This window comes from Chenopodium quinoa, unplaced genomic scaffold (genome assembly GCF_001683475.1).
Source record: "Chenopodium quinoa cultivar QQ74 unplaced genomic scaffold, ASM168347v1, whole genome shotgun sequence".
NCBI classification, from domain to species: Eukaryota; Viridiplantae; Streptophyta; class Magnoliopsida; order Caryophyllales; family Amaranthaceae; genus Chenopodium; species Chenopodium quinoa.
In genome coordinates, this window is record NW_018745395.1 from 1,561,559 (window position 1) to 1,586,816 (window position 25,258).

The 25,258-nt window shown below is 36.6% G+C and overlaps 2 protein-coding genes and 1 long non-coding RNA gene across 3 annotated transcripts; all 3 read right to left on the reverse strand.

Moving 5' to 3' along the window:
- Positions 1 to 7,006: 7,006 nt before the first annotated feature.
- Positions 7,007 to 7,373, reverse strand: LOC110713011. Its single transcript, XR_002509742.1, has 3 exons — positions 7,335 to 7,373; positions 7,181 to 7,252; positions 7,007 to 7,083 (listed from the first exon to the last, which is right to left on the reverse strand). It is a non-coding gene; the product is annotated as an uncharacterized LOC110713011 (long non-coding RNA).
- A 656-nt stretch (positions 7,374 to 8,029) lies between these two features.
- LOC110712874 lies at positions 8,030 to 8,688 on the reverse strand. Its single transcript, XM_021891324.1, has 2 exons — positions 8,531 to 8,688; positions 8,030 to 8,431 (listed from the first exon to the last, which is right to left on the reverse strand). The coding sequence occupies exons 1-2, from the start codon at positions 8,672 to 8,674 to the stop codon at positions 8,162 to 8,164; spliced, it is 414 nt and encodes a 137-aa protein (XP_021747016.1). The 5' UTR covers positions 8,675 to 8,688; the 3' UTR covers positions 8,030 to 8,161.
- Positions 8,689 to 23,226: 14,538 nt separating this feature from the next.
- LOC110712924 (cytidine deaminase 1-like) lies at positions 23,227 to 24,515 on the reverse strand. Its single transcript, XM_021891388.1, has one exon. It carries the CDS (start codon positions 24,352 to 24,354, stop codon positions 23,371 to 23,373), a length of 984 nt encoding a protein of 327 aa, XP_021747080.1. The 5' UTR covers positions 24,355 to 24,515; the 3' UTR covers positions 23,227 to 23,370.
- Between the last annotated feature and the right edge of the window lie 743 nt (positions 24,516 to 25,258).

The following is a 25,258-nucleotide window of genomic DNA, read 5'->3' on the forward strand; positions in this document are numbered from 1 at the left end:
AATATAATAATTAATAATTTTATTATTATAACAACTAATAATAATAATATTATTAATTATTACAATAAAATACAAAAATAATATTAGAAACAAGAATTCAATTATATATATAGATATAAATATTCCCAAACGCAATACAAAAAAAAAAAGATTGCTTACATATACAAATAATAGTAAGTACATATATAATGAATAATAAGTTATATAGTTCAAAAGTTAACATAAATAATTTACAATTACAATGCCATTTACATGTTGAAGGTGATAAAAGATGCCAACATGTCACGAACTTCATTATGCTCCTTGATTGTCAACGGACCATCCTTTTGGACCTTGCAAAACTTGAAATACAAAAACATTATTTTAAAAATAATTAATTAGGCAGACTATGTATTTTATCAAATATTACCTATATGATTTCTATATAGCCCATTTACTACATTACTTATCAAATGAACTATTTCTTTCTCATAACATGTCAATATTGGACAGTTGTATGTGTGTAAGCCCTAAAATTGTATAGGAGAGCATTTTATTAAGGTTTATGACGCTTTTTACTCAAAATGGCCCGAATATGGCCTATATGACCTTACTTTGCCCATTTCCTACATTTCTTATTAAATGAACTTTGTTTATCTTATAACATGTCAATATTATCTAGTTATAGGTGTATAAGGAAAGAAATCACATCAAAAGAGCATATTAACACAAAATGGCCCTAATATGGTCCATATGACTTCTATTCAGCCCATTTTCTACCTTTCTTGTGAAATAGCTTTTTGTTTCTCATAACATGTCATTGTTGGATAATATTAGGTGTCTAAGGCTAGAAATCACATCAATGTAGCATTTCAAGAAGTTTAACAACGCATTTTACTCAACATGGCCCAAATATTACCTATATGATTTCTATATAGCCCATTTACTACATTACTTATCAAATGAACTTTTTCTTTCTCATAACATGTGAATTTTGGGTAGTTTTATGTGTGTAAGCCCTAAAATTGTATAGGAGAACATTTTATTAAGGTTTATGACGCTTTTTACTCAAAATGGCCCGAATATGGCCTATATGACCTTACTTTGCCCATTTCCTACATTTCTTATTAAATGAACTTTGTTTATCTCATAACATGTCAATAGTATCTAGTTATAGGTGTATAAGGAAAGAAATCACATCAAAAGAGCATATTAACACAAAATGGCCCTAATATGGTCCATATGACTTCTATTCAGCCCATTTTCTACCTTTCTTGTGAAATAGCCTTTTGTTTCTCATAACATGTCATTTTTGGATAATATTAGGTGTCTAAGGCTAGAAATCACATCAATGTAGCATTTCAAGAAGTTTAACAACGCATTTTACTCAACATGGCCCAAATAGGGCTTATATGACTTCTATGTAGCCCATTTTCTACATTACTTATCAAATGAACTATTTCTTTCTCATAACATGTCAATTTTGGGTAGTTGTATGTGTTTAAGTCCTAAAATTTTATAGGAGAGCATTTTATTAAGGTTTATGACGCTTTTTACTCAAAATGGCCCGAATATGGCCTATATGACCTTACTTTGCCCATTTCCTACATTTCTTATTAAATGAACTTTGTTTATCTCATAACATGTCAATATTATCTAGTTATAGGTGTATAAGGAAAGAAATCACATCAAAAGAGCATATTAACACAAAATGGCCCTAATATGGTCCATATGACTTCTATTCAGCCCATTTTCTACCTTTCTTGTGAAATAGCTTTTTGTTTCTCATAACATGTCATTGTTGGATAATATTAGGTGTCTAAGGCTAGAAATCACATCAATGTAGCATTTCAAGAAGTTTAACAACGCATTTTACTCAACATGGCCCAAATAGGGCTTATATGACTTCTATGTAGCCCATTTTCTACATTACTTATCAAATTAACTATTTCTTTCTCATAAAATGTCTATTTTGGGTAGTTGTATGTGTTTAAGCCCTAAAATTGTATAGGAGAGCATTTTATTAAGGTTTATGACGCTTTTTACTCAAAATGGCCCGAATATGGCCTATATGACCTTACTTTGCCCATTTCCTACATTTCTTATTAAATGAACTTTATTTATTTCATAACATGTCAATATTATCTAGTTATATGTGTATAAGGAAAGAAATTACATCAAAAGAGCATATTAACACAAAATGGCCCTAACATGGCCCATATGACTTCTATTCAGCCCATTTTCTACCTTTCTTGTGAAATAGCTTTTTTGTTTCTCATAACATGCCATTGTTGGGTAATATTAGGTGTCTAAGGCGTAAAATCACATCAATATAGCATTTCAATAAGTTTTAGGACTTACCTCATCAAGCTGTTGAGTGTCCGTACAATGAGTCACAATGTCAAGCATGAATCTCATCACATACAAAGCACAATCAAGTCCATTCTCTTGTTGTGCGCACTAGCATATGACAAACAAATCACATCAGTGAAACATGCAAAGGAAATGAGCAAATATTTACTACCATAGATTTTCAAGATAATCACAATATCATGTAAATTACCAACGGTGTCTTCCATGTTGGACCCTTTGGAGCACGACAATGTAGCTTCTTCATAACACTGTAGTATAAAAAAGTACATTCAAATTTGATTATTCGTATGATTACTAAATTAGTTATTATTAGAAATAATCATCACTAGGTTGCTATATATATTTACTTTTGCAATATAGACTTCACGAGCCACTTCTCCGATGATCGAGCTGAATCAAGGTGATAAATTGTGTTAGTGGAATTACAAATCACCATGAGGCTCCAATGCTCCCTACATAAGTTCACAATAGACAAGGTAATTAATATTTAAGAGTCAACATATAATGAGGCCAAATCGATTGAATTTGACATGGTTAGACTTACTCTCTATAACATGGGGCGAATATGAACTTGTCTCCCGCACGCGCTGATTCCCTTATACTCTATTCAACATAGTACAACACGTCACGGGGGTTGCCTATGATTTTAGTAGTGGATAACTGCTCGGGGCATAACCACCCAACTTTACAAGGAGAATTAGTGTCAGTTAAGTGCTCCTGTAGTGCTCTGCGTGCATGAACATTGAATAATTTATCAGATGTAGGATAATCACCATCAATTTGAATAACTTGAAAAAAGTATAGATTATGTGGGCATTGAAGTACCTCATGAATGTTTGAATGAGGGAAATGTTAAGCTTTGCACCACGTAGAAATTCCTTCACATCTTCTTTGCTGATCCATGCAATTGCATCCTCATCATAGTGGAACATTGCCTTAGGAAGTGCAACTTCCATGGGATCGACCAAATGACAAGCACGGTTGTGAAGAAAGGTCATGTCAATAGAGAGCGATTGAAGAACAATGTCTTCAACAAGTGGAGTAGGTGGCATGGGTGAACCTTTCGAAGAGTGCAACTTCGACGCTTGTTCACTCTTGGACCGTTGTTCACTTAGCTTCTTCTTAGGTTGATCAATTCTTTTAGGCTTCTCCACCCTCTTTCTCTTTGAAGTTTTGCTTCCATTGGAAATCTGAAATAGTTTGAGAAATAATAAGTTTCAACTCACAATCACTTATACATATGTAATTATGATATGGTTTGAGAATGTATAAGTTTAGTAGTTGAGAAATGAAGAAAATAGCCAAGTGAGTAGCCATTTCGGCTCAAAATGGCTTTATTTTGATGAATTGGACCCAAAAACTAAGAACTTGGCGATTTTTATGTAATTTCAAATGACAAACACTTATAAATATGTGATTATGAGTTGTTTTAAGATGCAAAGATTTTATAATTTGAGAAATGAAGAAAATAGTCAAGTGAGTAGCCATTTCGGCTCAAAATGGCTTTATTTTGAAGAATTGGACCCAAAAACCTAGAACTTGGCGATTTTTATGTAATTTCAAATGACAAACACTTATAAATATGTGATTATGAGTTGTTTTGATATGCAAGGAGTTTATAAGTTGAGAAATGAATAAAATAGTCAAGTGAGTAGCCATTTCGGCTCAAAATGGCTTTATTTTGATGAATTGGACCCAAAAACCTAGAACTTGGCGATTTTTATGTAATTTCAAATGAAAAACACTTATAAATATGTGATTATGAGTTATTTTGAGATTCAAGGAGTTTATAAGTTGAGAAATGAAGAAAATAATCAAGTGAGTAGCCATTTCGGCTTAAAATGGCTTTATTTTGATGAATTTGACCCAAAAACTTAGAACTTGGCGAATTTTATGTAATTTCAAATGAAAAACACTTATAAATATGTGATTATGAGTTGTTTTGGGATGCAAGGAGTTTATAAGTTGAGAAATGAAGAAAATAGTCAAGTGAGTAGCCATTTCGGCTCAAAATGGCTTTATTTTGATGAATTGGACCCAAAAACCTAGAACTTAGCAATATTTATGGAATTTAAAATGATAAACACTTATAAATATGTGATTATGATTTTTTTTAATATGCAAGGAGTTTATAAGTTGAGAAATGAAGAAAATAGTCAAGTGAGTAGCCATTTCGGCTCAAAATCGCTTTATTTTGATGAATTGGACCCAAAAAACTTAGAACTTGGCGATTTTTATGTAATTTAAAATGATAAAAACTTATAAATATGTGATTATGAGTTGTTTTGAGATGCAAGGACTTTATAAGTTGAGAAATGAAGAAAATAGTCAAGTGAGTAGCCATTTCGGCTCAAAATGGCTTTGATGAATTGGACCCAAAAATCTAGAACTTGGCGATTTTTATGTAATTTCAAATGACAAACACTTATAAATATGTGATTATGAGTTTTTTTGAGATGCAAGGAGTTTATAAGTTGAGAAATGAAGAAAATAGGCAAGTGAGTAGCCATTTCGGCTCAAAGTGGCTTTAGTTTGATGAATTGGACCCAAAACCTTAGAACTTGGCGATTTTTATGTAATATCAATTGACAAACACTTATAAATATGTGATTATGAGTTTTTTTGAGATTCAAGGACTTTATAAGTTTAGAAGTGAAGAAAATAGTCAAGTGAGTAGCCATTTCGGCTCAAAATGGCTTTATTTTGATGAATTAGACCCAAAAACTTAGAACTTGGCGATTTTTATGTAATTTAAAATAACAAACACTTATAAATATGTGATTATGAGTTGTTTTAAGATGCAAGGAGTTTATAAGTTGAGAAATGAAGAAAATAGCCAAGTGAGTAGCCATTTCGGCTCAAAATGGTTTTATTTTGATGAATTGGACCCAAAAACTTAGAACTTGGCGATTTTTATGTAATTTAAAATGACAAACACTTATAAATATGTGATTATGAGTTGTTTTGAGATGCAAGGAGTTTATAAGTTGAGAAATGAAAAAAATAGCCAAGTGAGTAGCCATTTCGGCTCAAAATGGCTTTATTTTGATGAATTGGACCCAAAAATTTAGAACTTGGCGATTTTTATGTAATTTCAAATGACAAACACTTATAAATATGTGATTATGAGTTTTTTTGAGATACAAGGAGTTTATAAGTTGAGAAATGAAGAAAATAGGCCGTAAGTAGCCATTTCGGCTCAAAATGGCTTTATTTTGATGAAATGATGAAAATTGCTTAATTTTTTTTTTAAAAATGCAACGGCAGCCGCACTGGGACACCCGAGGGAGTCGCCCTCGCTGCCGGAATAGCGAAGGCAGCCCGTTCCGAGGCCACAGCAGCCCCGACAGGTGGCTGCCAAGGCTGTAGTAGCCACGGCAGGTGGCTGCCAGACTGCTGCAGCCTCGGCAAGTGCTGCCTGTGCTGCTACAGCCATGGCAGCCGCCTGTCGAGGCAGCAGCAGCCCAGGCAGGCGGCTGCCAAGGCTGCAGCAGACTGGCAGCCACCTGCCGTGGCTGCTACAGCCTTGGCAGCCACCTGTCGGGGCTGCTGTGGCCTCGGCACGGGCTGCCTTCGCTGTTCCGGCAGCGGGGGCGGCTCCCTCGGGTGTCCCGGTGCGGCGGAAGTTGCTTATTTTAAAAAAAAAAAAAATTAAACTAGGCGATTTTTATGTAATTTCAAATGACAAACACTTATAAATATGTGATTATGAGTTTTTTTGAGATGCAATGAGTTTATAAGGTTAGAAATGAAGAAAATAGGCAAGTAAGTAGCCATTTCGGCTCGAGTTGGGTTTATTTTGATGAAATGCGCCAAAAACAGTAGAAGTTTGCTTCTTTTATGCAATTTCATGTCACAAACACTTATACATATGCAATTATGATATGGTTTGAGAATGTATAAGTATATTAGTTGAGAAATGAAGAAAATGGGCAAGTGAGTAGCCATTTCGGCTCAAAGTGGCTTTATTTTGATGAATTGGACCCAAAACCTTAGAACTTAGCGATTTTAATGTAATTTCAAATGACAAACACTTATAAATATTGTGATTATGAGTTGTTTTGAGATGCAAGGAGTTTATAAGTTGAGAAATGAAGAAAATAGGCAAGTAAGTAGCCATTTCGGCTCGAATTGGCTTTATTTTGATGAAATGTGCCAAAAACATTAAAAGTTTGCTTCTTTTATGCAATTTCATGTCACAATCACTTATACATATGTAATTATGATATGGTTTAAGAATGTATGACTTTATTAGTTGAGAAATGAAGAAAATAGGCAAGTGAGTAGCCATTTCGGCTCAAAGTGGCTTTAGTTTGATGAATTGGACCCAAAACCTTAGAACTTAGCGATTTTAATGAAATTTCAAATGACAAACACTTATAAATATGTGATTATGAGTTGTTTTGAGATGCAAGGAGTTTATAAGTTGAGAAATGAAGAAAATAGACAAGTAAGTAAATAATTTACCTCCTTATTAATCAACTTCACCCATGCACGTGACCAATCAACGAAGCTACCTACAGCTTGCCAAAGCGTTGTTATCTCAACCTCCTCTATCGGTACGGGTAGTGGGATGTCTTCGAACCCCGCAACCACTGAATCGATCCCAACCGAGTAATGATGTGGCCCCGCCGTAGCACCCGTCGTCGGTTAGGCACTACCATACGCCACCAAACTCAACACGGTACTATTTGCATGCCCCGGGGCTAGAAGTGCACACCGGGTGTCTTCCTACACAAGTATATATATAAAAAGAAGATAGTTAAATAGGACTTTTACAACAACATAGATATAGAAAAATTCATTAAGGTAGAGGGTTACAAATCACCTGTAACTCTGGAAATTCATGCGGTGTTGGATTTTCAAGCTCCCTCGAGTCCGCATGTGTAGGAGTAGGAACCTGCAACAGTACATCAATCATTGCACCTCAAATCTCAATTAACTCGGTATTTTAAAACTTTTAATAATCCAATTGATTTTACCTCAGGTGGCACATCTTCACCACGTATCTCATCTCCTCCATGTCTATCACCTTCTCCTTGTCCTTGCAAAACATGAGTCGACCGGGGTACTAGTGAGGAACGACAAAGTCGGTAAGTTCATCAGCTTCGCCCAAGCATTCAATTCACCAACTAACTCGTTGCGTACTTGTTCCTTAATTGATGCCACCTTGGCATCCAACTCCCCCGGTGAGTTAACATTGGCTCGAGATCTACCCGATTTTGTGTATTCGGGACCCATCACCTTATTCCATCCAAGCAATGACCCTCCCGAACCTACTACTCGTCCTGGATGGTATGGCCTTCCTAAAGCCATGGTGAAAGGGTCATTCTCCATACTTGGTTCAAATTTGCCCTCCACCATCTCTTGAGTGTGCTCAAGCTATAACATAAGGAAAAATGAGGTCAGTAAAACAGTTAATGGTTTTTACAGTGATTAGATGCAAAAGTGACTTAATTTCAACAATTCATAGGTAACTTACTAGCTTATCCGCCAATGTTTTGGCTTCCGAACCCTTGATGAACCATTTTCCGGTTTTCTTATCAAACGAATGGAGAGAACAAAAGAAATCACCGGCACGACTCACCAATGTAGTGATCGTGGAACTAGAGGGTTCCTTCGATGCCACTAGAAGCCCTTTAGGGTATAAACCCGAAGCGGCCCACTCAGGGTCTCTTTTCAGCAAAAGTCTTAGGACCCATACGATGGACGTATTCCTTCTTTTCTGCATTCGCTTGATTTTGCTCTCGAAGTTCCTACAAAACAAAAAATGTTAGTCTCATTAATACAAAAAGTGTCAAGCTATTATTCAATTAAGATCAGATTTACACAAACTTACAATGGCTTTCTTTTGAGTCTTCATTCTAACGAACTCTTCCCAATCATCTTTTGACATGGTCGGCCATATTTTCCACGGGAGACGGTCATCCTCTTTGGCATTCTTCTTCTTTGTTTGCACCTTCTTCTTCTTATGGATCCACCGATTAGTCAACTTGGTCTTAAAGCCTCTAAATCTTTCCCCTAATAAAGAGACAAACACCCTTTTCTTCTCGGGATCATTAGGAATAGAAAACTGCCTCTGCAAGCATAAATTAAAACCGATTATTAGTTACTATTTAGTAACAACCATAAGGTTAAGGTATCTTAAATTGTCTAAATGTGCCAAAAACACACTTACCCTTGTATCATCCCAAAATGCTTGAATCAAACCCGGAGGTACTTGCCGCATTACAAGTGTAATGGGGATTTTCCGCGAACATAAGCCAACTTGATTAGCATATTGTCGACGCCATTTTGGGCCCGGGTTGGCCTTTGTTGTCATACTCCAAGACCATGGGACCGTCCAGTTTCTTAAAGCTTCTCGTCGGACCCCTTGTTTTTCTTTCAGCCGGTGCCTTTCCCCCCCCCCCCTCCACCACATGTGTTGTTTTCATCTTGTCCTTGGCCTTGACTTTCAGGAGTCGAGTTCTCACCAACAATCTTACATGCTGTATTTACAATGGCCGGTGCACGTTCAGCTGCAATTTCAAAATCGTCAAGCCTACGCTCGAACTCATCTTGAGCCTGATCCTCTGGCTCACCCAAGTCATCCTCCTTATTCACATCATAAGGCACATCACTATCATCGGATTCGTCATCCTCGTACTCGTCCTCATACTCATCATCGTCAATGTCCTCTACCAAAGGAGGATCATGATCGTCCGCCATGAGATATAAGCACTTGTCAAAGCAATCATAAAACACTATTAGTGTATAGTAAAGTATATGCATGATAGTTATTATGGTTATGTAGAAGCTATTTTAGCCATTTTCAACTACTTATTATGGTCCTATAACCTTGTATATGCATGATAATGAGTACAAAATGCCAATTTCAATCTACATATGGAAAATAGGTTGTTAGGATGAATAAATGTTAGTTCATACACAAAACAAAGGAGTTGGGTTAAGTAGAAGCTATTTATGCCAGTTTCACCTACTTATGGTCCTATAACCTTGTATATGCATGATAATGAGTACACTTAGGCAATTTCAAACTAAAAATATATCATTTTCGCCTACTTATGCTCCTATATACATGATAACTAAACTATATTTGCAATGAAACCATTAATAACTTTTAATCAAACTACCTCATTCTGAAATTTCTGAAATTCCTTCGTTGTGGTCTGATCGCATATAACCTGCTTCGTTGTCTATGTCATTTAGTACAAAAGGTCTAGGAATAGTGAAAGGTGCTGAATCATCAAACGCATCATATTCTTCCTCATCCTCAACATCTCCAATGCCTAGGATTCTTCTTTTGCTAGCTAGCACTATAGACCATTTTGAATCCATTGGGTCAGTTATGTAGAACACTTGCTTAGCTTGAGATGCAAGGATAAATGGTTCCGCACTATCATTCGAGTGGCCAAGATCTACAAGAGTAAAGTCCTCATGTTTGACGTTACGCCTGATATTATCAACCCACTTACACTTGAAAAGAGCAACCGTGAAGTCACAATAATTAAGCTCCCATATTTCTTGAATTCGACCATAGTATGACAACTCTACATCGACATGTGATTTATCCTTAGAACTTGCAAACTCCCTTGACGATGCCACAAGAGTTACACCGCTGTTTTGGGTGGAGGAAGATTTCAAATCACGAGCCTCGGTCCAAAAAGTGTACCCATTGATGTCATATCCCTCAAATGAACGGACATCATCCCTAGGACCGTACGCAAGCCACCGTACTGTATCGGTCACATTAGTATCATTCAATCCACTCATTACTCGTTTACGAAACCAATCAACAAATTTCTTATTATGCAACTGCATAAGTGCCCTTTCACCTTTGGATGGAAATTCGGCACGCAAACAAGCCATGTGCTCGTCTAAATATGGGTGCACATCTGAAACATGGTGCAATACATAAAGGTGTGCTTGTAAGAACTGATCTCGGTCTGGTGACATCTGTTTCGACCCAATTGTGCCATGACCATCAAGTCTACCTTCATGTCGAGAAGTAGGAAGACCAATAGGTTGAGCAAGGGCTATGTAGTCTGCCACAAAGTTACCTATCTCCTCACCCACTGTCCCTTGCATTATACTTCTTTCAGGGTGAGCTCGGTTCCGTACTTTATCTTGTAATGTACCCATTTGTCTTTCAAAAGGATAGCACCACCTCATGAACACTGGACCGCACAACTTAATCTCACGCACCAAATGAAGAACTAGATGAACCATTATGTCAAAAAATGAGGGTGGGAAATACATCTCAAATTTGCACAAAGTCACAACCACATCTGCTTGCAAAGCATCTAGTGTACAAGGATCAAGAACTTTGCTACAAATTGTATTGAAAAATGAACAAAGGCTTGTAATCGCTTCCCTCACGTGTTTTGGTAGAATACCACGGATTGCAATCGGTAGGAATACTTGCATCATAATGTGACAATCATGGGATTTCATACTTGTCAACTTCGATTCTCCATTAAAGGTTACAAATCTTTTCATATTAGATGAGTACCCTGATGGAACCTTAATGTCGTACAAACATGCACAAAACATACGTTTCTCTACCCTTGACAATGTATAGCAAGCCGGGGGTAAATAATTCTTTTCATCCTTCCCTTTACCCTTAACTTTCTTCTTTGACGCATCTTTGGCCTTTCCTTTTCCCTTGCTCTTCTCCTTCCCTTTTTTCAAAACACTTTCATCTTCTATTCTCGGCTCCTTCCCCTTTCTAACCTTTTCTTGAGGCCACAATTCTGGACGAATCCCCATCTCTTTCAAATCTAACCGTGCACCCTTTGCGTCCTTTGTTTTGCCTGGGATATTCATAAGCGTCCCCAAAAGAGCATCACACACATTCTTCTCTATATGCATCACATCAAGACAATGCCTAACGTCATGTTCTCTCCAGTACGGCAGCATCCAAAAGATTGATTCTTTCTTAAACAGAGCAGCTGAGACAACAGTTTTTTCTGATTTTCCAAACACCGTTCGTATCCCTTTCACCCGAGCACTAATCTCAGCACCAGTCAATGGTCTAGGCGCATTATCCTCTTCCACGGTTCCATCGAATGCCTTTTTCTGCCTACGGTACGGGTGATCACGCCTAAGGAACCTTCGAGTCCGTAGGTAGACATCTTTGTGAGAATGAGTCAGGTATACGCTTGATGTGTCATCAATACATATGGGGCATGCTTTTTTCCCTTTGACCTTATACCCATTCAAGTTGCCATATGCAGGTAAGTCATTCATGGTCCACATAAGGGCTGCACGCAATGTGAACATCTTGTTCTGATGAGTATCAAAAACGGAAACCCCTTCGTCCCACATCTTTCTCAAGTCGTCAATAAGTGGCGCAAGGTAAACATCTATGTCGTTTCCAGGTTGCTTAGGACCAGTTATTAGCAATGAAAGCATTACATACTTACGTTTCATGCACAGCCAAGGAGGCAAATTATAAATCACTAAAAGTACCGGCCATGTGCTGTGTTGGGTACTAAGAGTGCCAAATGGATTCATCCCGTCCGTGCACAACCCAAGCCTTAAATTTCTGACTTCATTACCAAATTCCTCAAACTTCAAATCAATGTTCTTCCACTGTGGAGAGTCAGCTGGATGCTTCAGCATTCTGTTTTTCTTTCTTCCCTCTGCATGCCACCTCAAGTTTTTAGCGTCTTTTGGTATTGAGAACAGACGCTTAAACCTTGGAATAATGGGAAGATACCACAACACCTTAGCAGGAGGTCCCTCCGTGCCAGGATTGCAACTCATGCGCTTGTACCGCGACCGCTTGCATCGTGGACACTCCTGAAGTTTTTCATACTCATTTCGATACAAAATACAGTCATTAGGACATGCATGTATCTTCTTATACTCTAAACCAAAGGGACACATGAGCTTCTTTGCGTAATAATAAGACTTAGGAATTTCATTCCCATCAGGAAACATATCACTTAATGTGGTCAACAAAGAAGTAAAACTGATGTCCGTCCACCCATGCTTCGACTTAATGTTGAAAAGTGTTAGCACGGCCGATAGTTTGGAGTATTTTTTTCACCCGGGATACAAAGGCTTTTTGGAAGCCTCCGATAATAATTCAAACACTTCACCTTCAACACTTTGCAACATCTCATCCACTTGTTCATCCTCGACCTCGTCCGCCTGATCTTCATCGGCTCCATCCTCACCATTATCAACAATATACTCATCATTCTCGTATTCCTCGTCCACATGAATCTCAGTGCTTCTAACACGCACATCATTCCGATCAAGATCCCCACTGTACTCTCCACTTTCTCCGTGCCAAATCCACACATGGTATGATTGCCTAAACCCACGACATAATACATGATCTCTAATGATTTCAACACTATCGACCACATTCACACAATTACAATCAACACAAGGACAATAAAGGCCTTTGCCTCCCAATTTGCGTTGATAAGCTAAAGCTCTCTTGCAAAACTCTTGAACCCCATTCTAAAATTCCAATGTATCGCGTCTACCATACATCCAACCATGATCCTTCTCCATTTAGTAAATTGTCTCTAAACATATATATAGCAGAATATAATTATAATGTGTAAGTGCTACATATTTTATGTAAATCAAATTCAAGTACAAAACGTGAATATACCATTCATATAGTGAAAAAATGCATGTTTCCAAAGGGTCCTTATCACTCCAACCTAACCCATCCTTGAATGTCTACTCTCACTAGTGAATGTATGTCAACTTTCCAATTTTAAGGAAAATCCGGCATCATTTCCCCCTAGTTCTCCAAGTACACGATGTAGATAATTAATTACCTACATATGTACCCAGAGAACATAGTGAGGAAATGGTAAGCCAAGATGTTCCTTAAAATCGAAAAGAAAACATACATTCACCACCTAAGTGAGAGTACACATTCAAGAACAGTCCCAACCGGGGACTATTCAAGACTTTCTCCTAATGAGAAAGCCTTGAACGGGTATCTAGGCATATGATGATGCAATTCAAGTATTCTATATATTGTTGTATTTATTTGCAATTAAAAAATACACAAGTTGCAATTTCATGAATAAACTTTTATTAAATGGATGAATAGAAAGAAATATAGCTAAGTAAAGTTTAGTAGTCATACCAATATACCAACTACCCACTTGAGCTCAATATGTAGTCCTCAAGCTAATTAAACTCTTGCTTCAATTCACATATGAATCTATATATTAAAAAAACAAAAAACAAAAATTAGGTTAAATATTATGTATGTACTTCTCATAACATGTCAATTCACTAATTTATTTCTAAGCTAAAACACATCATTCATCGAACTAACAATTGCTAAACTATGTATTCATTACTTTAATTTGTTCAAAATTCATTTTTTTTATTCAAAATTGCTAAACTAAAAAGGTTACTAATCTCTAATTGTTTTCATTTTAATTATTCAAAATTGCTAAACTAAAATGGTTACTAATCTCTAACCATTATACCAAACCAAAATTCAACTAATTAAGTAACAAGGCTAATATTCTCTACTTTATTCAAAATTACACATCAAAATAAATTAAATTAACCATTAAAACATACTAATATCCAACTAAATGAGTAACAAAGTTACTAATTTCTAATATTTTCACAATTTCCCAATAAAAAAAACCAATTATTGAAACAAATTGAAGTAAAATTATATTCTAACCTGAATTTTAATTTGCCTAACAATTCTTCAACATGCAAAACAAATTAATATAAGTTCATAAATGGGAAATTATTGAGAATAAATAAAAAAAAATTATACCTAAAACACTCAAATTGAGATTTTAGTGGTCAGTGGTGCGGTGGTGCGGCGACAACCTTCAGCAGGGCGATGGTGCGGCGGCAACCTTCAGCAGGGCGATGGTGCGGCGGCAACCTTAATATAAGAGATGAGGTCGGCGTGGAGGGGGTTGAGCTGAGGGGAGAAACACCACGGCAGGGGAGAAGAGAATGCCAGGGGAGAAAGAGAAGGCCAGGGGTGGCGGCGGTGATGGTGGCCGACGACTGTTGCGGTAAGAGTGCAGGTGAGGTGAAGGGTTTCGTAGGTGAGGTGAGGGGTTTAGAGAATGGAATAGTGAAGAAGAGAACGAGAATGGAACAGCGAAAATGAAAGAAAGAGAAAGAGAAGGAAGAAGGAAGAAAGAAAGACGTGGTTTTTTTTATTGTTTGAATTAGGCACCGGTTCATTTGGCACCGGTTCAAACCGGTGCCTTTTACAATTTTGGCACCGGTTTGAGTTTAACCGGTGCCTTTTCCCTTTGTTTAAAAACCCGCCCAATTTTGGGCCGATTTTTGGCACCGGTTTGGGCTGAACCGGTGCCATATGGGGGGTGCCAAATGCAATTTTTCTACTAGTGAACAAGCTGCACCAGCCACATACTCAGCTTCAGCAGTTGATAAGGCCATTGTATTTTGTTTCTTGGATCCCCAAGAAACTAAACATGGTCCGAGGAACTGGACCATTCCAGAAGTGCTTTTCCTATTCACCAAATCTCATGCATAATCAGCATCTGCAAAACCTTTTAAATCAAAAGTATCACTTCTAGGATAGAAGAGACATAGATTGTCAGTTCCTTTGAGGTATCTTAGAATCCTTTTGACTGCCGTAAAATGAGATTCTTTAGGATTTGATTGAAACCTAGCACATAAGCCAACACTAAATGCAATGTCAGGTCTACTAGCAGTTAAATAAAGAAGGGATCCTGTAGACACCCATTTGTGTCTCCCCAAAACCAAACCCAGTGATGAGTGCCTCTCACGTCGAATCATAATCGAATGAAACGAAAGTGTGGAAAGGTCTAGTGTTGCGGAAAGTTTTTATTTCTTTTCTTTTCTTTCTGTTTTTGAAAACTTTATTTTAAGAAAACAGCCAATCCAGTTTGGTTGGTCCATGATATGGGTCCAATAGTGGTGTAGTTGGATGGGGCTTGCAAAGACCTTTCCAACGATATATTATAAGCCCAATTCCGATGAATATTGAGGAAGTTATGGCCAATTTACTAAACTGGGCTCGGTTTGAGTTTTAAGTACGGCCCAATGATCTACGGGAGGGCCTAATATGATTTATCATTCCTAATGTAATTAGGAATGGTTTTGGTCTTCTAGAACATTCTAGAAGGTCTTATCATTCTTAATTCAATTAGGATTCTTCAGAGTTTTAATCAAGATCAAATAGCATTTTCGACTGAAATTATATTATTTTATCTTCCACTACAGGAAATTTATCGGATTTTCGAAAACGCGTTGAAATCCAATTTGGCGTCCAACCCCAGGCCTTGGCGCCAGACGCCAGCCATTGGCGCCTGGCGCTAGCCACTAGTCCTGGCGCCAAGGTTGTTTTGTGGTCTTCAGACTCTGTTTTAATAAATTATCTTTTTTGGCTGATTTTCTCTATAAATATCGTATCAAAAACTCCGTTTTCATCATCAATTACCATTCATTAAATCTCTTCATTCATCATCTACATCATTCATTCATCAATTACCATTCATTAATTCTTTAGCATTCTTTCTTCCTTGTTTTTTCATACAAAATTCCGCATTCGCAAGATCTAGATACACCTAGCCATATTCGAAGTTGCCTTCGCCCTAGACGTGAAAGGTTTTAATTTCTGAGGGTTTGGTCCCAAATCTCTCTTTCAATTATTTAATTTAATTGTTTTGATTATTATTTTCCTTGAAGTTACTAACGTGTGTATTTTGTTATTAGAAAGAGGTACGAGGCATCAAAGTAAGTACTTTAATCGATTTTATTTATGATGTAGATATCATGTTTATATTTTTTATTATGATATTCCTAGTATCATGTCTAGGTTAATTTTAATATTAAATATTATTGTTATGATGCCTTTTATTCTCTTCCTAATATTTAATCTTGTTAGTATCATGCCTAGGATCTTGCTATGCTTTAACATGATTATTATTATGATTGATTATTATTAGTGATTTTATTTATTATGTTGCTTGATATGTATTATATTTTACATTTTTGTTGCTTGATCACCTTTTACTGCATGTTAAAGGGAATTGGTACTTGCAATCACGTTTAATAAGATAATTAATAATCTTGTTAGGTTAATTGTGATTATAATTCAAGTGAACGCCAATAATAGTTTATTTGTGCATTAATGTTCAACCAACATAGATTAAACAGGTTTAGGGTTAATCCTATTGATTGTATGTTAGTCAGAAAGCGCACATGAATACGAGCAGAATAAAGTAGAGGCCTATTATTAGGGCAGGTTCAATCTCTTTTAGGTTGGATTTGTACCATCATCCCCAAACCCTTATTTGGTTCATGACCTTATGGAGTTAAATTCTCTTGGATCGTTAAGGGGTGTAACCTTCACCTCGTGAACGGTTTATAAGTTCCTCAAAAACTTGTTGGCGACTCTTTTGCTCTATCTTCTTCCCTTTTGGACGCCACCGTACATTAGTGTATGATCACAGTGGGGTTCAAGCTAGTGGGATTTTAAAGGCTTGAAACTATTCCCTACAGATCCGATCATACCTCTATATTTGGTTTGATCTACACTAGTTCCTTGTAGATCTTCATCTAATCTTGTGCCAGTTCCCATTGGTGTATGATTAGTTTTTGCTTGATCAAGGTTATATTTTTTCAGAAGTTCCTTGACATATTTTTGTTGGTGAATTGCAATTCCTTCTTCAGTTTGTTTGATTTGAAGACCAAGGAAGAAGTTGAGTTCTTCCATCATACTCATTTCAAATTCACCACTCATTAAATCAGCAAAATACATGCACAAGATTTCATTAGTTGCACCAAAGATAATATCATCAACATATATTTGAACAACTAATAAGTCAGTTCCTTTAGATTTCAAAAACAAAGTTTTATCAATTTTTCCTCTTTTAAAATCATTTTGAAGAAGGAACTTGGAGAGCCTTTCATACTAGGCTCTTGGTGCCTGCTTCAGCCCATAAAGAGCTTTATCAAGCTTAAAGACATGATTAGGAAATTGGGGATTTTCAAAACCAAGTGGTTGTTCCACAAACACCTCTTCTTCAAGAAAACCATTTAAGAAGTACATTTAACATCCATTTGATATAATTTGAAACCCATAAATGAAGCAAAAGCAATTAATATTCTAATAGCTTCTAACCTGGCAACAGGAGCAAAAGTTTCTCTAAAATCAATACCTTCTTGTTGGTTATAGCCCTTCACAACGAGTCTGGCATTGTTCCTTACTATAGCTCCATACTCATCCAGCTTGTTTCTGAAAACCCATTTGAGCCCTATTACCTTTTTATTTTCGGGTTTCTCTTCTAGATGCCAGACCTTGTTCCTTTCAAACTCATTGAGTTCATCTTGCATGGCAATTATCCAGTCAGCATCTTTGAGAGCTTCTTCATGATTTCTTGGCTCAATTATGGATAGAAAGGCTTGGAAGGCACAGAAGTTCCTCATCTGTGATGTAGTTTGAGTTCCTCTGCCAATGTTACTTATGATGAGGTTAGTAGGGTGAGAGCCTTGATATTTGAAGGGCTTTGGATGAAACTCTCTGGCAGGAACTCCTATTTGAGGCACTTCTTCTTCTGCTTCCTCAGGTTCCTCTATGTTGCCTGTTTCTTCATGATCTCGTTCCTCCTGAACTTCAGGTGGAGGAACTTCAGCATTCTCCTGATGATCTTGTTCAGGTTCAACTTGTTTTTCCTTGGGATGATTGTTTTCCTCTTCATCATCCTCCCTGTTTCTAACCATACCAATTTCATAATTATTAGAGTCTTGTTCCTGCACATTCATAAACATATTAGATTCATCAAATATCACATGAATGCTTTCTTCGACACACATAGTATTTTTATTGTAAACTTTGTAAGCCTTGCTATTTGATGCATAGCCAAGGAACACAACTTCATCACTTCTTTCATCAAATTTTCCTATGTTCTTTTTTCCATTATTATGGAAAAAGCACCTGCATCCAAAAGCTCTAAAGTGAGAAATATTAGGCTTTCTGCCCTTAAACAATTCATATGGAGTTTTATTGATGATTGGTCTCATCATAACTGGATTTATAATATAACAAGCAGTGTTGATAGCTTCAGCCCAGAAGTTCCTTGGAAGTCCACTAGCTATGAGCATTGCTCTTGCCATGTCTTCTAGGGTCCTATTCTTCCTTTCCACAACTCCATTTTGTTGAGGAGTTCTTGGGGCTGAGAAGTTATTATCCATGCCATTTTCTCTGCAAAACTCATCAAATCTTGAATTTTCGAACTCAGTTCCATGATCTGACCTAATGTGGATAATTTGATTTCCACTGGTCTTCTCCACTTTCTTGGCGAATGACACAAATTCATCAAAGGTTTCATCCTTGTTAGACAGAAAAATCACCCAGGTAAATCTAGAAAAATCATCAATAATAACTAGAACATATTTCTTTCCACTTCTACTTTGAACACACATGAGACCACACAAATCCATGTGTATAAGTTCCAATGGCTTTGTGGTGCTCACCAAGTTTTTACTTTTAAAAGATGACCTGACTTGCTTACCTCTCACACATGCATCACAGATATGTTGTATGAGGAACTTGAATGAGGGAAGCCCTATGACCAAGTTCCTTGCTCTAAGTTTATCCATGAGTGAGAAACTAGCATGTCCAAAACGTTTATGCCATAATAAAGGATCATCATTAATGGCACTCAGGCATGTAAGGTTGTTCCTTGGAACAGAATTGAGATCCACAGTATAAGTGTTCCATTTCCTAGTTCCTTCAAGAACAACCCTTCCTGTTTTGTCATTAATGATGTTGCATGAATCAGAAGTAAAACTTACAGAGTTTCCTTTGTCACAAAATTGTGATATGCTCAGCAAATTGTGCATCAAACCCTCGACCAAAAGTACATTTTCAATTGAATGGGAACTAGACCTTCCAACTTTTCCTTTTCCAATGACTTCTCCTTTCTTGTTGTCTCCAAAGGTCACAGTTCCTCCAGAATAGGTCTCAAGTGAGAGGAATTTTGATTTGTCTCCTGTCATATGCTTTGAAAAACTGCTGTCGAGGTACCACGTGTTGTTCCCCCTCACTAGGACCTGCAAAAGATCTTATTGATTAGTTTCAGGAACCCAGGTTTCCTTGGGTTCCTTGGACGTTGAAGCAATATCAGATTTTCTAACCCAAACTTGCTTAACATTCTTACTAACAGATTGTTCCTTCTTATAACAAGTGTTCACTAAGTGACCTGTCTTCCCACAAAAGGAACAAACTTTATGGCTAGGTAAATCAACATATTTCTTTTTACCTTTATGCTTAGATCGAATGTATCCTAGTCCTTCAGTTCTTTTGGTTTGAGCATTCTCAATCCATTTAGGTACACCAAGCAGACCAGTGCTTCTTTCTTTTCTGATTGCGAGTTATTTTTCTAAATTTGCCTTTTCAGTTCTTAACTCATCAAGATTGTGTTTTAATTTTTCAAAATCTTCATTAAACTTAGGCAGTGATTCAGAAGAGGAACTTGACGATTTAAAGTCAGTACTGGCAAGCTTGTATTGAGTCAGTTCTACATTAACCATAATATTTTCATACTTGAGTTTTTCATTCATTTCTTTTAGAAGAAGATTCTTATAAAAAAAGATCAAAGAATCTGCCTTGAACATCAGTACGCTGGTTCTCAATCCAGGCACTGTGTTCCTTGCTGACTTTAAGAGCTTTTTCACATTCATTAAGATTTTTAATATCAATTATCCAGTCATCTTCTATTTCTACAATGTAATCAATAAGTACTTCTTTAGGAAGAGTTCTAAGATGATTAGGATCAGCACGTACCTCTTTGGCCAGTTCATCATTATAGGCCTTTTCATCACGTTTGGCCATTAGACATAAATTGGTTGTTTCTTCTTTAGGTTGTTCCTCCTCATCATCACTCTCAGAATCTCCCCAAGCAGCAATCATAGCCTTCCTAATGTCTGTTTTGTTGTAAGGAGTCTTGTTGCTCTTGTTCTATTCCTTGGCCTTCCCTTTACCTTTCTCAGTTTCCCACAAGGGGCATTCACGAATGAAGTGATCTAGGGATCCACATTTGTGACATCCGGAATCAGCTTTTGAGTTCGATGACTTTTTGGTGAAGTTCCTTGTTCTATTGTTTCGATTAAACATTCTTTTGAACCTTCTCACCAACATGGCCGCTTCTTCTTCATCTACCTCAGATTCTTCTTGATCACCAGCTTTGAGAGCTAAGCCTTTTCCTTTGTTCCCTTCACTATTGCTTGTTCCCAAGTGCAATTCATGAGTCATGAGGGAACCGGCAAGTTGCTCAATGTTGAATTTCGTGAAGTCCTTAGTTTCTTGTAAGGCAGTCACTTTGGCTCTCCATCTTTCATCTTGAGGGAGGCTCCTTAGAACTTTCCTGACCTGCTCATCAATAGGTATTTTCTTTCCAAGAAAAACAAGCTCATTAATTATGTTAATGAACCTTGTTAACATTTCCTGGATAGTTTCTTTAGATTGCATTTCAAAACGTTCATATTTAGACATAAGCAGATCAATTTTAGAGCGTTTCACTTCATTAGTTCCTTCATGTGTTACTCGTAGTAAATCCCAAATTTCTTTAGCATTTTTACAGCCCATAACACGATTGTGTTCATGGGGACCAAGACCACAGTGAAGTAATTTAACAGCAAGTGCATTAATTTCCATTTTTTTTCAAAATCTTCCTTATCAAACTCAGACATGGGTTTAGGTACTACCTCATTTTCACCAACTGTTTTGGTGATTTCGAAATCACCAACTTCAATAACTCTCCAAACTTGGTAGTTGTCAGCTTTGATAAAAATTTCCATCCTGTTCTTCCAATAGGTGTAGAACTTCCCATTGAACATAGGAGGACGCTGCGTAGAGTAACCTTCTTGCAGTTTCTCGTGATTTCATGTTGCTTCCAGGAACTTAACTCGTCAGGGTTTCCTGATTCTTCGAGGAACAGGCTCTGATACCAATTGTTGACTCGAATGAACAATACAAGAGGGGGGGTGAATTATATTGTAGAGGAACTAGGGTAATTTTTGCGGAATTTATAAAGGAACTCAAATAAAAACTAAAAGTGCAAAGAGTGATTTTACGTGGAAAACTTCTTGGCCCTAATCAAGAAGAAAAACCACGACCACAAGGGATTTTAAACTCAATTCTTAATAATAATAGGGCAAACAACCTATTACAAATTAAGACTCTAAACTCAAGTTCCTATATGAACTTAAGCTCCCTTCAACTGATCCCTCAATCAGTCTAACTCTCAAACTCTCTCTCTTTCTCCTTGCTTCACTCAAAGCAATAAAACACTCTTAGAGTTTCCCCAAACTCTAACCCAATACAACTCAAAGATTAAACTCCAAATTGCTAAGTACAAAGACACTCAAGAACTTAAGTGGATTATGACTCTTTTTCAAAGGCTAAAAGGCTGTAATGCTCAAGTGTGTTTTTCCAACAAAAAACCAAGGCTATTTATAGAAGAGTTTGGCAGTTAAATCGTAGTTGCCTTAATCACCACTTAATCACAACTTCCTTAAACTAAGGAAGTGCAATTCGTGGATGCTTGGGCAGCAAGCTGAGCACATTACAAGGAAGTGGTTTACTGCTTCCTATTTTCTCTCAACTTCCTTGGCCATGTAAAACAGCCGTTTATAAAAAATATTTTCCAAATTATATTTTCCAAAATAATAGGATAGAATTAAAACAGAAAAACTTTTTAACTAACAAGATATTTTAACTAAAAAGATATTTTTCGAAATAAAGTTAAAATATGGAAAATAAAATCTTTATCAAATTAAAATTAAATCCACTTAAATCCTATCAATTGTAATGTACTTAACATAAATACAAGTTGCCTAAAGTAAAGATAAAATACATTAGATTCCTTGATACTCTGAGAAGCTTCGACTCTGAAGCTGCAGTTCCTCACTCAAGGAACTTTCCTTTGAAGCTTAAATTCTCGAGCTTCAGTTCCCTTCAAGGAACACGACTTGATTGATTTCTTTATTCTTCCATAGCTAGCTCTGATCTTGTTCCATGCTCCCTTCTCACTCAAGAATTTCCTAGCACAAACCTATCATAAATCAAAGCTAAAACCGAAAGTTAAACTTGTTATAGGTTTGCTTAGGTTCCTTGAGTCATCATCAAAACATGTAAGGTCAACAGGTACAGGTATCAACAGATCGCGAAAAATATCAAGTGAGCTAAACTTTCAACAACTGCACGAGGATAAAAGATCAGTTACAATCATTGTGTTCGCTTTGAGTGGGTTTAGGTCACGTCTATTTCCGACTAGGTCACAATCGAGTTATCTGATATTGAGTATACTTAAGGTGTGATTCATGTTATTTTAATATTTAAGTCTAACGATTGGATCAAATTAGATTTTCTAAAATTCATCTACTAGAGTAGTAATAGTATATACTCTCAAACAAAAAGAAAAAAAAGGGCTTGTTTATATTTACTTATTTTCAGTTCAGTTCACTTCAGTTCAGCTCCAATCAGTTCAGTTTAGTTTAGTTCAGTTCAGTTCAACTCTAATCAGTTCAGTTCAGTTCAGTTTTATGCATTTTAATTTTTCAGTTCTGTTCAGTTCAGCTCCAATCAGTTCAGTTCAGTAAATATGAACAGGCCCAAAGTTTAATTTTTCTTTTGCTCGTTGCTCCTTTTGGCATGATCAATATAACACTGTAAGTGAAAGGTCCAAATTGAGAAAGTAATTTAATGAAACAGTATTTTTATACTAGTACAAAATAGATATGCTGATCAATTAAAATCACCAACAACTTTGTTCACAGCTGTTTCACATAAAAGTATTCAACCTTTTCTCCTAATCAAAGGGCAAAATTAGATTATCAAATGCTGAATTAAATTAGCCATTTTAGAGACAATAACAAAGTTACCATAATAATTAATTTTTGTTTTCTTTACACAATTATTACAAATAATTGATTACATGTAACCATTTCCGATGTTCTGATCGTAACAATAAGTCAATAACAACGAAGAATCATCATCATTCATCAATTGCCTTTAGGTGTCTCAGCAGAACTTGATTTTTGGCAACGTAACACACGAAATTCACACTTTGGAAAAACAGCATTTAAAAACAATCTTACAGTCTCTTCTTGTCTAACAACAGCACCTTCAACTTCAACCAGAACAGCACCCACAATCCTCTTGTAATCAGCGCCTGCATCACATTCGCCAGTCCCAGACCCCGTTATAAAAGCGATCATGGCGGCTTGCACAGGGCCGATACTCGGGTTAAAAGCAGCAGACTCCATGTAACACCCTTTGTATATTTTACCATCCACATCAACCAAAGCAACCCCAGATGGACTCCCACTATAAGGTGCATGAGACCGATTCGCAGCCTCGAATGCAGCCGAAACCAATTCTCCCACCTCAAATCTCGAAACTACATTACACAAATTACCCATTTCAACGATTTTACCATCATCATCAAGAACCAAATTATTATTAATTGTTTCCAAAATTAGAGGAACTTTTTCATCCAACAAATCATGTGGACCAAATCTATTAGGCAAAAAACAAGATAATGGCCTAAAACAATCCGATTCTCCATCTGGGTATCCATTAATTTGTTCAGATTCACCATTTTTGTCCAAAACAAAGATCTGAATATCTGGGGCACCACGAATTTCTTGAAGAAATTGACGGCAATGCCCACATGGATACGCCGAAACGACGACGTTTTTGAGATGGGTTTGAGGGTGAAGAGAGAGATTTGTGATGAGACATTGTTCAGCGTGGATTGAATGATGCAGGGGTAATCCTGGAAATTCGACATTGACGCCGATGAAAATACGGCCGTCGGTAGCTAAGCCGATGGCGGCAACATGGAAGCCGGAGATTGGTGGGCGAGCAAGCTTTTTAGCTGATTTTGCTATCAATGGTAAGAGGTTGAGTACGGATTTTAAGCCGAGTTTGTTTGCTAGTGTTTGTGCTTCGGATGATTCGATCACAAATTTGAGATCATCCATTTTTTGGGTTTTTATGGATTTTTGTTGTGTTTAGGTTTTGTTTAAAAGTACTGGAGAATGAGGAAATGAGAAGGAAGAAAGAGTGAAGAGAGATTGGGGGGATAGAGTGTATGTGTTCCGATGAAAATGGGGCCTTTGGGGGAGATGGGTACAAGATTATGAGTTCAATATGGGCTATTTATAGTGGAGATTTTTTTTTGGTTTTGCGTGTGGGTAAAGTATTGGTAAAGTAGGGGTGATCATGGATCGCAAAGAATGATGTGTTTGTGTAGGGTGGATTTTAGACTAAAAAGTCGAGGTCCAAAACCATTAAATTAGCAGTTACTAATAGCCGATCTCGAGACCAACTATGTAAGTATAGTCCCTCGTTGATACGCTTGTGACTTCAGCAGGTCACATGTTGTCAAATCAGATACAAACCTCTTTAAAAGAAAAAATAAACATTTTTTATTTTAAAAAGCTGTCATACCCACTTTCTCTCTCTATTTCCTCTCAAAACCATCATAATCTATCAAACTACAAAGTTTAGAGATCAAAATGATATGCATAAACATGGATATTCGAGATGAAAGTAGAGTGGCATCTTAAGAATATGAAAAACGACCTCCGAAAAAATTGTAATTTTCCAATTTTCTTTGTACACGTAGCATATTGTTTAATTACAAGCTAGACTTTTTGTAGCAATTTTATTTGATTATTATGGAGGAATTTCGCCAAATTTCGTTGCAAGTACACTTGCAATTTTGCTTGATTTTATCCCACATTTTAAATTTTGATTAATTCATTACATTTAATAGTATGAAAATTGTGAACATTAATATTATAAAAAAAGAACACCTGATATTACAAGAATGAACATCTAAAATTACAAGAATGAACATTTTGCCAAATTGTGAACATTAAG

Bases quoted from the DNA above. Each gene is read 5' to 3' on its own strand.
- LOC110712874 (XM_021891324.1), bottom strand. From the start codon at position 8,674: ATGACAACAAAGGCCAACCCGGGCCCAAAATGGCGTCGACAATATGCT. The intron at 8,432-8,530 runs GTAAGTGTGTTT...TTATGCTTGCAG, and splicing joins CATTTTGGGATGATACAAGG to AGGCAGTTTTCTATTCCTAA.
- LOC110712924 (XM_021891388.1), bottom strand. From the start codon at position 24,354: ATGGATGATCTCAAATTTGTGATCGAATCATCCGAAGCACAAACACTA.